The sequence below is a fragment of the Theropithecus gelada genome, chromosome 6, assembly GCF_003255815.1.
Source record: "Theropithecus gelada isolate Dixy chromosome 6, Tgel_1.0, whole genome shotgun sequence".
In the NCBI taxonomy this organism is placed as follows: domain Eukaryota; kingdom Metazoa; phylum Chordata; class Mammalia; order Primates; family Cercopithecidae; genus Theropithecus; species Theropithecus gelada.
Window position 1 is genome coordinate 167,136,442 of NC_037673.1, and position 13,208 is coordinate 167,149,649.

The 13,208-nt window shown below is 35.7% G+C and overlaps 1 protein-coding gene across 2 annotated transcripts in view; it reads left to right on the forward strand.

The window, feature by feature from the left end:
* The window catches only part of RANBP17 (RAN binding protein 17), a 431,372-nt gene that overhangs the window by 91,567 nt on the left and 326,597 nt on the right, over nucleotides 1-13,208 (forward strand). For both annotated transcript variants that reach the window (XM_025387625.1, XM_025387626.1), the window contains exon 14: nucleotides 10,043-10,178. In XM_025387625.1, the coding sequence (XP_025243410.1) occupies nucleotides 10,043-10,178 (136 nt within the window). The remainder of the gene's footprint in view (nucleotides 1-10,042; nucleotides 10,179-13,208) is intronic.

A 13,208-nucleotide genomic window follows, 5' to 3' on the forward strand; every position in this document is an offset into this window, starting at 1 on the left:
CTGGTCCGTGGCCTCTTAGGAGCTGGGCTGCGTAGCAGGTGAGCTGCAGGTGAGCAAGGATTACCGCCTGAGCTCTGCCTCCTGTCAGATCAGCAGGGACATAGATTCTCATAGGAGCGTGAACCCTAAACTGCACATGTGAGGGATCTAGGTTGCATGCTCCTTATGGGAATCCAATGTCTGGTGATCTGAGGTGGAACAGTTTCATCCTGAGACCATCACCCCACACCACCCCAAACGCCATCCATGGAAACATTGTCTTCCAGGAAACTGGTCCCTGGTGCCGAAAAGGTTGGGGACCACTGTGCTGAACCCTAATTGTACGATAGTTAACATTTGTTAGTGGTTGAGCTGCCAGAGAGTAGGGTTCATATTGTTGCCAGTTTATAGGTAACAAAGGTATTGTTTCAATTTGTATTTATTTGGTTACTAGTGGTATCAAACATTCTTTTCCACTCCCAGCTTTGCCATTTTTTCTTTGTGACTTTTATATCTATATTGATTGTATTATTTACCTTCTTTTCTTTTGTGATCTTTTCTACCTTACTTGTAAGAGCTCAGTGTGTGTGTGTGTGTGTGTGTGTGTGTGTATATATATACACACATATATATGTCTCAGAGATGTTAATATTTTGCTCCTCATTTTGAAAATGTTTTCTCCGTGTTTTTACTTCAGAAATTTCTTCTTTACTGGCTTTAAATATTATGTATTCAGATCTGTGGACTTTTTCCTTCATATTTCTCTGCTGCTTATATTTAGAAAGATTTTTTTCCCACTTCTGGTTAATAAAAATATCCACCTGTATTTTCTCCCAGCTCTCTTTGGTATTATTAATAGCTTTTTATATTTATTTTTAATATATCTTGACATTTGGTTTCATATATTTTTTCCAAGATTTCCAGTTAATGCCAATCCTACCCTCTACTGATTTGAAGTGCCACTTATATCTTACACAAAATTATTACATCTTTTTTTCAGGCCTTTCGTACTTTTCCATTGGTCTTAGAAGTATATTGTTATATATTTTTACCCTATTAAAGACCTTAAAATTGTTACACCTAGTTGTGATATTCTCCTTCATTATTCTTCTTAAATATATTTCCAAGTGCTTAGTAAATCTGTTGTACTTTTGGATAAAAAATTTCATTTTGTTCCATTTCCTTTCAACCTTTAAACTGTTTCTTCAATAAAATGTGAATCTTCATGGATCATGAATATTTTTAGTTTTTCTGAGATTTATTATTTTCTGTATCAAATTAAATTACTTGAAAATATGAATAATAGGTGTTTGGGGCTTCCTTAAAATGCTTTAGTTAATTTTCAACCAAGCAAAAAATTTGCTTCTGCACCATCTTTTAAGACAACATTACATATTTAATAAAGTGGAAATTAGGCATACTTTTTGCTATAGTTTGATTTTTTTTTTTGAGACAGAATTTTGCTCTTGTTGCCCAGGCTGGAGTACAATGGCACGATCTTGGCTCACCGCAACCTCCACCTCCTGAGTTCAAGTGATTCTCCTGCTTCAGTCTCCCAAGTAGCTGGAATTACAGGCATGTGCCACCTTGCCTGGCCAATTTTGTATTTTTAGTAGAGATGGGGTTTCTCCATGTTGATCAGGCTGGTCTCCAACTCTGCCTGCCTTGCCGATCTGCCTGGCAGGTGATCTGCCTGCCTTGGCCTCCCAAAGTGCTGGGATTACAGGTGTGAGCCACCGTGCCCAGCTGATCTTTTTTTAAAGTTTAATCATCAAGTAGGGAAATACATGGCTGGACGCGGTAGCTAACACCTGTAATCCCAGCACTTTGGGAGGCCGAGGTGGGCGGATCTCGTGATCTCTATCACGAGATCGAGACCATCCTGGCTAACACGGTGAAACCCCGTCTCTACTAAAAATACAAAAATTAGCCAGGCATAGTGGCGGGAGCCTGTAATCCCAGCTACTTGGGAGGGAGGCTGAGGCAGGAGAATGGCATGAACCCCGGAGGCGGAGCTTGCAGTGAGCTGGGATCGTGCCACTGTACTTCAGCCTGGGCGACAGAGTAAGACTCTGTCTCAAAACACACACACACACACACACGTGTGCACACACACACTGCCACTATCTCGTGAGAAAATGTATATTAGGAAATAAAGTAGGTGTATATTTGACAATGAGAAAAAAAAATTAGTTTTTTATTTAAGCAGCAAACATACTGAACATTTTGAACTAAGATTTGTGTTTTAGCCTGCATTCCCTGGAAAACAGAGCCTTTGGTGAAGTTCATGGGCTAATATTTTTCTAGAGTTAGGGAAAAGAGTACATTTTTAGAGAAGAAAGAAGAGGAGGAAAGGGAAAGTAAGTGAGACAATAAGAGAAAACAAATACAGTCAATCCTCATTATACCTGGGTTCCATTTTTTGTGAATTTGCCTACTTGATAAAATGTGTTTCTAACCCCAAAATCAGTCCTCATGGTGCTTTTGTGGTCACTTGCAGACATGTGCATAGGGATGAAGAAATTTGAGTTTTGTGTTGCACTTTCCCAACTGAGGTTGAACAGGTGATATTCTGCCTTGTTTCAGCTCTCGTACTGCAAAGAATTGTCCTTTTTATATTCTGTTTAGAGCCACATTTGTCGTACTTTTGTGCTTTTTGTTGGTGCTTTCAGTGTTTAAAATAGCCCAGCTATATTGTTAAAGTGCTGTTTAGTGTTCCTAAATACAAAAAGGCTATCATGTGCCATACATGGGTTAGATTCTCTGTCTGGGCACCAGTGGGAGTACTGTGAATACTGCAGTAGTGTGTAAGTTCAGTGTTAACAAGTCAACAGTATATTTGAAAAAGCCTCTCTAAACAGAAACACACATGAAACAAGATTGTAATCCATTGACCAAAATGTTGTCACCAGAGGCTTGCAGGAACCTAATTCTGTATTTTACCTAGGAGCAATGGTTCATTATTCACTGACTCAGTGTTCACAGTGACTTTATAGAACATAACTACCATGAACAATGAGAACCAACTATGTAAGGTGGTGTATTACTGATAAAATACAACTGGTTGCTTGCTTTTATAGGAATTTTCCCCAGAGGCCACATGAAACCACTTGTGCCTCAGAACAACTCGTGGTTGGGGGAGTAAGGACAAGCAGTGTATATCCGTTGGCTTCTTTCTGTGTCTCGTTTCTTACTGGTTAATGTCTACTCCTGGGGGATTTAACTTTTCCACACTTCTTAGTTGTGTTTCCTGGCCTCTTTGAGGGGCTGCTGGGGAGACAGAGCTTTAATTGGTCCTGTTGGAGCTATGAACAGGAATGGTGGTTTGTCTCTCCTTTCTGGGAAGATTTGTAACTGCAGAAACTGTGTGAATCTTTTCTGGGGCTACAAGACAAGTGGCTGAAGCCAGGGATGAGGTGAGAGATGATAGTGTGGTTGGTGGGTGTGCAAGCAGGGCCAAGCAATTCAAGGTGGGGCGTATTCTAGGACTTACCCAGCAGTCTGGAAATAAATAGGCATTTTAGAATATTGAGATTCTAAATTAAGAATGATGTCTTATGTAAAATTACAAAAAAATCACTTTCATATGAAGATGTTCCAAATAATTGGAACTACAAGTACTGTGGCCTTCTATATGTTGTATATGATAGCATTCCTACTCCTCGGAGAACACTACCAAATTAGGAGATCGTGAAGCTCCTGCCAAAACTTATGTGCTATTTTGGCATGAAAGTTTGAGTCATAAAAGCTCCTAACATTGTGATGATTTATAATTATGATTGAAACATACTACTTTAAACATAGCAAATAAATGTAATTATACTCAGGCCACGTAATTCTAATTAAATAAAGACATTTTATAGTAATTTTAGTTTCATTCATCATGACTAAAATGAAAACTTCTTGAGAGATTCTTCGGGGATTTTGTCTTACTCATCATGTGTCCTGTTAACCCATTTCCAATAGTGGAACCCAACCCAATTCCAATAGTGGAACACTAGGCATAAATATAATCCACTAGTGCTAGTAGAGTGCTAGCTTCTTTCAGACCTGTTTTACTTAGCTGTGCCACCCTCTGTCTCTCATTGCTGTCACCTACTCATCTCCCAGTCATCCCTCATTATCAAGACCTTAATAACTGGCTCAGAGTTTTCCTCTCTCTCCCAAACCCTACTATTATGTAAATAACTTCAACTGCCTTCTGATCAGATAATATTTCTCCCCTTTTCCTACTCATAAGCCTCCAGTGGCTTCCTATCACACTTGAGACAAATTTCAAGGCCCTGTGATGGCCCAGAGTATCCTGTGCCACTTCTGACCTCATTCCTACCCTTTCCCATTTAACACTGGCCTCCTTGCTCTCCTTTGAGTATTACCAGTGTGTTTTCACTTTAGGGCCTTTGCGCTTCTCTTTCTTCTGCTAAGAATACTTTCTTCCAGATGTTTGTATAGTACATTTGGCCCTTGAACAATGAGGGAGTTAGGGTCACCGAACTCCCACACAGTTGAAAATCTGCCTATAACTTTTGACTCCCCCAAATTTAACTACTAGTAGCCTACTGCTGACTGCAAACCTTATTGATAACATAAACAGTCAATTAAAACATATTTTGTATGTTATATGTGTTATATACTGTATTCTAACAAAGGAAGCTAGAGAAAAGGAAATGTTATTAAGGAAATCATAAGTAAGAGAAAATAAATTTTCTGTTCATTAAGTGGATCTTCATAAAGGTCTTCATCCTCCTCATCTTAAACATTGGGTAGGCTTAAATGCTGAGAAGGTGAAGTTCGTCTTGCTGTCTTGGAGATGGCAGCGGCGCAAGAAAATTTGCATATAAGTGGACCCGCACAGTTCAAACCTGTGTTGTTCAAGGGTTAACTGTTCTCCCTCGCTTCAGTCAGGTCTCTGTACCCAGATGTCTTTTTCAAAGAGAGCTCCTTTGACCTCCCTATCCAAAATAACATCTTTACCCCACTGTATTTTTCTTAATAGTACTTACTACCTCTTGATGTTGTTTTTTCTACAGAGTAAGGGAAGGAATAAGCTTTGTTTTGCTTACTGCTGTATTTTATCTCCTCTGTGTGGCAAAAGCTTAACCCTGAGGGAATTTGTTGAGTGATAGTAAAAGAAATTGCACACTTCTGTGGATAGGACCCATTGTCACTTGTTGTTTTTAACCTCAATTAGGCCCTCAGCATTGCTCAGTGATTGTATTTTGTTTCAGTAATTCTTGTCTTCTGACTTCCAAACACCCATTGGACTGTTTCACTGGGATGTTTGCTTAAACTATGCAGTGACTTCATTGTTTTTGAGATTAACAACATGGCTTATTGAGGCTGTTCATTTTCTGGCTCCTGCCTGTCCCATTAGCCTCATTTTCTGCCATTCACTACATTATAGCCATGTTGAACATTATACAGCTGAGTAGCTGGGTTACGGGCGCCTGCCACCATGCCTGGCTAATTTTTTTATTTTTAGTAGAGACAGGGTTTCACCGTGTTGGCCAGGATGATCTCAAACTCCTGACCTCAAGGGATCTGCCTGCCTTGGGCTCCCAAAGTGCTGGAATTACAGGCCTGAGCCACCGCGCCTAGCCCCCTGCCCCTTTAGATGGCTACACATGCTTTCCTCTTTGTCGCAACAATCTATGGCTTTGCCTTGTTCTATCCTAGAATATTAGGAGATAGCATTTGTTATAGGACTTGTCATTCTTTATTCTAACTGCTTCTTTTGTCGTCTTCTTTATAGATTATAGATTTCTAGAGGACTGGGGATATATATGTCTTGTCCTTTGTTGTATTTTGAATGCCTAACACATATCTGACATATAGTGGGCCCTCAAATTTGTTGACTGAAGAAATACTTATTTAGGTGGATACCTAGGAAAATTCAGAACAGTTATCCAAAATTCATTTCATTGTGTTTGAAATGGCATGCTTATACTTGGATCAAAGATTATTTATCTTTTTATTCTGTGCTTTTTACCAGAAATAATTTAAGATAAAGGAATAATATATGTAGGACAATAAATTGGATCTGGTAGTGGATATTATATACACATTGAGCATCCCTAATCCAAAAATCTGAAATTCGAAATGCTTCAAAATCTGAAACATTTTGAGCATCAACATGAATCTCAAAGGTCATGCTTAAAGGAAATGCTCATTGAAGCATTTCAGATTATGGATTTTTGGATTGGAGATGCTCAGATGGTAAGTATAATGCAAATATTCCAAATTTTTAAAAAATTAAAAATCGGAAACACTTCTGGTTTGAAGCATTTCAGGAAAGGGATACTAAACCTGTCTATATTGGTATGTATAGGCATTGGTCTTATACATTTGTTAGAGGTGGCAGCACATCTTCAGGTGGCACTGTGGTAGAGACTGTCAATTGTCTTTCATTTCTTCTTCCTTTCCCTTCCCATAATAAAGTGCTTGATTGTTTTCTTGGGCAGATGTCCACTCTGAATAAAGACTAGATTTACTAGGCTGTTTTGCAGCTAGGTGTGGCAAAGTGACTGTGTTCCGGGAAGTTGAGTGTAAATGAACGTGTTACGTGTAACATATGTAGACCGAACGTGGAGCTGAAGAAGCTACCTTAGACCACAAAGTGCTTGTGGAGGCAAGTGTGACAAGATGGAAGGAACCTGAGCCCCTGATACATCATGGAGCACCAGCTAGCTTTAGGGAACTACCGTGGATTTTTGCTTGAGAGAGAAATAAATAACTATATTATTTAAGCCATTGTTATTTTGGATTTCAGACACTTGCAGCTGAACCTATACAACTGCTAAAACTTCTTTGACAAATGGATTGTGTACCCTGCTGGGAACTCATTCCTACTCTCCTCCTGGTGGGGATATGATTGCCTCTTAGGCAAATGCAGATCACCAGCTTAATATGAGTTGTAAAGGCACCACAACAGACTTTTTGTTCCACATCTTCTTTGAATTTGGGAATGTGTGCTATAAAAAGGAAATAAAAGTAAACAAAAGAAAGTACATAAAATCAACAAAGAACTTGAGTAGGAGAAGGGAGGTCCTATGCAGTAAAGAATTTAAAAGCAAGATACCTTCCTTAAGTCACTTGACAAATCACTTGGCTCCAGAGATGAAGTTTGATGTATACATCTATTTATTTAACTAAAACCTACTCCAATAATCTGCTAATTCACCGGTAAACAGATTTTAAAATTTAGCTTTACTCCTCCTCTCAAAATTAGAGGATAAGCGTATCAAGCATCATTTTAGAAAAAAAACCTCAAAACCTGGTTGTAACAATCTAATTCTTAAATCTAATTTCCTTAGCAAGTTCTCCGTAAATCTTAGCAGTACTGAGGATATTTGGTATGCAAAGGGTACTTTTAAATAAGTAGATTTATTTATAAATATAGGAAATAATCACTATAAAAACGCTTGTCAAAATATTTTTTCTTAATATGTTGGCAATACATAGCAAGTTTTTGAAAAAGTTCGTATGCTGTGACTTAGATATTTTGTTTCGAGAAGTCATTGAGGATAAAGGAGGGGAAAGTAATTATGTTTTACTTAGAAATATGAATTTTTATCCAAAATAAGATGATTAAATTTTGACGTAGCCTTAATTTTATGCAACCATTAAAAACAGTGCTTTGGAAAATTAATAATATGGTAAAAGTAATTGGTCAGGATGTATTTAGTGTGATGGAGTGTAGAAAAGAATAAAGGGTTCAGTAAGTGTTTTGAATGCATCAGTGAATCCTAGTATATATGATAAGTACTTCATAATGGTGAACAAAAGATAAACTCTACAGGAAATAAATGGTTTTGAAGCAACTGGATAGGCATCTTTAAAAAATAATGTTAGCTCCCTGTCTCACACTGTATAATCAAGATTAATCCCAATGTATCATAGAGGTAAATGTAGAAAGAAAGAATCACAAAATTCCTCAGATTCAGGTAAGACCTTGCTATTATGCAAAATCCATGAAAGAAAAAATTGATCAAATTTTCTGCATGAGAAAAACAATAACAAACTTCTGCATGGCATTAAACATTATAAAGCAGTGATCCCAGGGACTGGTTAGTGGAAGACAGTTTTTCCATGGACCAGGGCAGGGGATGGTTTCAGGATGAAACTGTTCCACCTCAGATCACCAGGCATTAGATTATCATAAAGAGCCCACAACCTAGATCCCTCGCATGCACAGTTCACAGTAGGGTTTGCACGCCTGTGAGAATCGTGCTGCCACTGATCTGACAGGAGGCAGAGCTAAGGCGATAATGCTTGCTTGCTCATTGTCCACCTCCTGTTGTGCATCCTGTTTCCTGACAGGCCACGGACTAGTACCAGTCTGCAGCCTGGGGTTGGGGACCTTTGTCATAAAGCCAAGAGACAATTGAAACACAGAGTTGTTTACAGTTCAATTGTAGGCAAAGAGGTCAACCCTCTGATGTGTAAATAATTTGTAAAACTCAGTAATTAAAAGACAACTAAATGGAAAAAAAATCAGCAAAGTATATGAGCAAACAGGTCACAGAAAATGACATGAAAAATTTTTAACCTCACATGCGTAAGAGGTATACAAATTAAAATACACCGAGATGCCATTTTTCAACTTTCCAGAAATTCTAATTTTCTGTCATCCTGAATTATCTTGTCTGTATGTATATAGATACTCTTATGGAGTGATGGTAAGAGTATAAATTATTTTAATTTTTATGGAGTGCACTTTGGTAATAGCTATCAAAATTGTAATAATTTATGCATTTGAGTGAGTAGCTTGACTTTTTGAAATGTATGTTATAGATGGACATGTGTGAAATGACATATGCAAGATTGTTAATTGCAGCATTTTGTAACAGCAAAAAAATTGTAAACAACTTTAGCATCCATCAGTAGGGGAATGTTTGAAAATATTATGGTGTATTTATGTAATGAAATGTTAAGCAGCTTCAGAAGAGTATGAGGAACCTTCTTATGTCTGATGGATAAAGAGCTCTAAGACAGATTGTTAAATGGAAAAAGCTAAGCTTAGAACCATGTGGGTAATACATTCTATGTGTTCAGAAGGTTTAGGAGGAGAATCTATAGTCATATTTGCATGTACATACATAAAACATTATCTGGAAGGACATATAAACTGTTAATAATGTGTGTGTATATGTTCATGTGTGCATATATGGAAAACTGGATGTGTCAGGGCTGGGCAGAGCTGCCTTTGTGCAAATTAGAAAAGGGTACTGTTTCCTCAACAACCTCTACTTCTGTCTCTTGAAAAATTATTATATTATATTGATTTTGTTAGCACAAGGTACTTGGCAATCATCCACCAGAAAATTTTAATGAAAATAGATAATATTGAAGGATTTCTTTTTTGAGGTTCTGCACGAAGTTTTTCATTATATTGAATTAAGCTTTTTCTGTAGGAAATTTAACATAATCTTCAGTTCATTTATAATTTCCTAATAATAGTTTTGAATAGTAATAAATAGAAAAATTATGGTTTTCTCTTAATAATAGTTTAACTGGTGTTAGAAATATTTGATTTTGTTAAGATCACCTTGTAGTTTAAGGTAAACTTTTATTATTCATTAAGGGTGGGATATAACTTTTGATAGATGTACCTCTGGATTTTTTTGGAACTTTGAGTCATAACCTCAAAATATTTAATTATTTAGAAATATAAGATTAAGTAAAAAAGTGAAATACAAGACTACGTACTTAATATCGTTCTTCTTTTACTGAAAATTTATATCTATGTGTAGGATTTTTTATGTGTATGCCATGCATTTATTTTATCAGTTTTTAGTAAAATAATATCTGTATATACATACAGAGTTTTGCATTTATGTGCATGTGTGTGTATGTCTTAGGGAAAAAAGGCTAGAAGGAATTAGACCAAGTTGTAATATCTCTCAGTAGTAGGATTTCAGATGATTCAAAAAATATTTTCTTTATGTGTTTTTGTATTTTCCCACTTTTTACAGTGATTATGTATTATACTACATTTATGGTAAGTGTTTTAATGTTTCTCTAAGGTTTTGTACTGAAGCTTTTTTCCCCCCTCTTCATGAAGAGTTTTTCAGCTTATATCTTTAATGGATACTGGATTGCCTCGGTGTTCTAATGAGAAAATAGAGCTTGCAATTCTGTGGTTCTTGGATCAGTTTCGTAAAACATATGTTGGTGATCAACTTCAAAGAACCTCAAAGGTAGGTTTTTACTACTAGAGAGTTTAAAACATGTTATTGGAGATGAAGAAAGATGTACATATATAACTGAATGATATATTTGGGAAATTTCTACATAAGATGTGTAATTGATTAATCTATTGATGAATTGGTATTGAAGTGCAATGTAAAATTAAGTTGCTTGTTTTATACCTAATTTACCATTTTCTTTAAAGATTGAGTGACAAGAGAGGTAGTGAATATGTTTTACATGGATTGTCATTAAATAGTTGAGATTATTTTAAACACTAATCAATTTTGCCTTATTGTATTTCAAGACTGAAAGCATAAGATTTGCTGTTTTAGTAGTTCCAGGGTTTTTTTGACACTTATTTATTTATGTGGCTTCCAGTATGTTTCACTAATTTCTTGGCATTTTTACATGATTAAATAACGAGGACTAGGAAAATTAGATGTGTCCTTAAGAGACTGCAGATAACCTTAATGTTAGGAATACTCATAGTATGATAATTGAATGTTTAGCATCAGCAAGTTAAGATGACTTGATCTTAAAGTCTAATGAAAGATTATTAAGGGCATTTATGTGAACCCTAAGCAGATATTTAGTAGAATTAGATACTGACACTGAGTAAAATCTTCTCCATAAGAAGTCCTAAGGATATTCTCATTTCTTTTGAATTTACAGTTTGTTTTAGTGATGTTGTAGGATTTTTTATTTGAAAATTCTAAAATAAACTTTTTATACTCATTTTAGCTGTTTTGTCTTAGGAAGTTTAACTTAACCTTCAGTTTACTTAGGATGTTCTGATAATAATTGTGTAGTAGTGTGAAAAAAACATTTTGTTTGATTTTAAGATTATCCTTTAGTTTATTTCAGGTAAAATATTCTTTACTTTTTTAAGGAAATGATGTCACTTGATAATTTCTTTCTCAAATATATTATGATATTGTCATTTAGGATTAATATCAATAAAATTCTCTTAGAATTTAGCTGCCACCTAATGAGACCATTTGGAAGAAAAAGAGTAGCTAGAAATAAATGTTTTAGGTTGTCAGTAAGACAAATTAGAATCAGACAATAATTATTTACTGTAAAATTTATATAACAGAGTGCCTTTTTTATAGTCCCAGATGTGATACTTGAAGATTGAATATAAATCAAATGATGATAAATTTTCTTGTTTAATATGTCTAGAGAGTATCTTTGCTTTTTGCAAAAGGGTTGCCCTCAAAATATTGCTAATACAGTATCCATTTGGTGTTAAGTCTTAAAACAGTATAATACGGAGTAGAAAAACCTAATTATTGTTTTGAAGGCACCTGGAAGGAAATATGTAAAATGAGACTAGTTGTTTTAGGGCTATGGGATTTTGGATTTTCTTTGAAAACTTTTAATGTAAGATAATTGTGAAAAAAGCAAATTACAGATTACTTTTTCGTTTTTGAAAAAGCTTGCACTTTAGGAAAAAGTAAACACGTCATCAGAATGGTATTGACTCCTTTATTGTAACTTTAACATTGTTGGTGTGTGTATCTTACCCTATTAAAAGAAGTTAGTCCTAAGGTGACAAAATTTCTAAGGCATTTCTATTGCATAACCCCAGAGTGAAACTAAATCTTCCTACTTTCTGATTTCTCTGACTTACCTGCTAATCTGTCTTAATAGAAATCATCTTCGGAAGTCCTTAATTATGTGTCCCATCACTGTCCTAGGAACTCTTCATACTAGCTTTATTCCTTACTAGGAACTCTTCATACTAGCTTTATTCCTTACTGTAGGCTTGCAAGGTTGGTGTTAATGTCCTCATTTTACTAATGAAAGAACAGACTCTCTAAGACATTTCATAAGTACTATAAAGTACTATATATACAGTTTTTTTAGCAACCAACTATGTAAAGAAGAGTGGGTAGAACATATTTCTTGGTGGGTGTATTGTCTGATTCCAAATTGTGGCAAAAAGTGGGAGAGTACTAGGTAATAGCAAATGAATGTTTAACAATTAATGTGTGCTTATTTTGTACCGGGAACTGTGCTAAGCACTTTTAAGCAGTCTCATTTAATTGCATCATATAGAGTATGACTTCAAGGTTCTTCCCAATCTCTCTTCTGCATATGTCGCCAGCTTCATACTTCAGTACACCATACTTGCACTGTATACTTTATATATGGTAAACTTATTTCAGGTTCTTCAACAGTCTGTGCTCTCTGTTAATTCCAGGTATTAGAAGAAAATGTTCCCCGTGCTTAACTATGCCTAATGTTCCATTTTTGGAACACTGAGCATGCAGGAGTTACTTATATCCTGCTGCTCAAGGTCATCACCAAGGTCTGATTGCAAAAATTCAAAAAATTCCAACCTCAGGCATAAATGGGTTAAGACACTATTTTTTTTTAATCCAGCTTTCATTTCTCTGCCTTATTCTGCCAACTTCTTATTGTTGTCAGAGACCCCATCCTTTGGGATGCCCTTTTTAACTCTCAAGTTGTGAGTGTTCTTTTTGTCTGTGTTCTGTAGCACCCATTTGTTCCCTGTTTTAATATTTATTACACTGCTTTGTAATTACTTGTTAGTGAATAGACTATAATTTTGGTTAGTACTATTTCTGCCTTGTTTATTGTTATCGTCTGAAAGAGCCTGGCATGTATGTATTGTTTGTGTGCTTTCAACTTACTGTTGAATGTGTGTATTTAGTAGAATTCTATAGGAATTTGGCCTAGATCTCATGTATAATACTTTCAGGTAATAAAGGATATATTCTTGAGTTGGAAAATTACACTGACTTGAGTGAAATTATTCAGCAGTTATAAATAAAGTATGATATTAAGCATCTTGAACATTTTATAAAAGCCTGTATAGACAGCAGAATATAATTTATAGAAATAAGTTATTTAGGAACCAAGGTAGAATTACTAAAATGTCCTAAGTGATGTATGTGGTAGAAGTCCTATGCCTGAGAAAAATGTTGTAAACAGTAGCCATAGGCATTTATTGAGCAATAAGTCTGTGTCACATATTTTGCCCAGGACTTGAAAGGCATTATATAATTTCA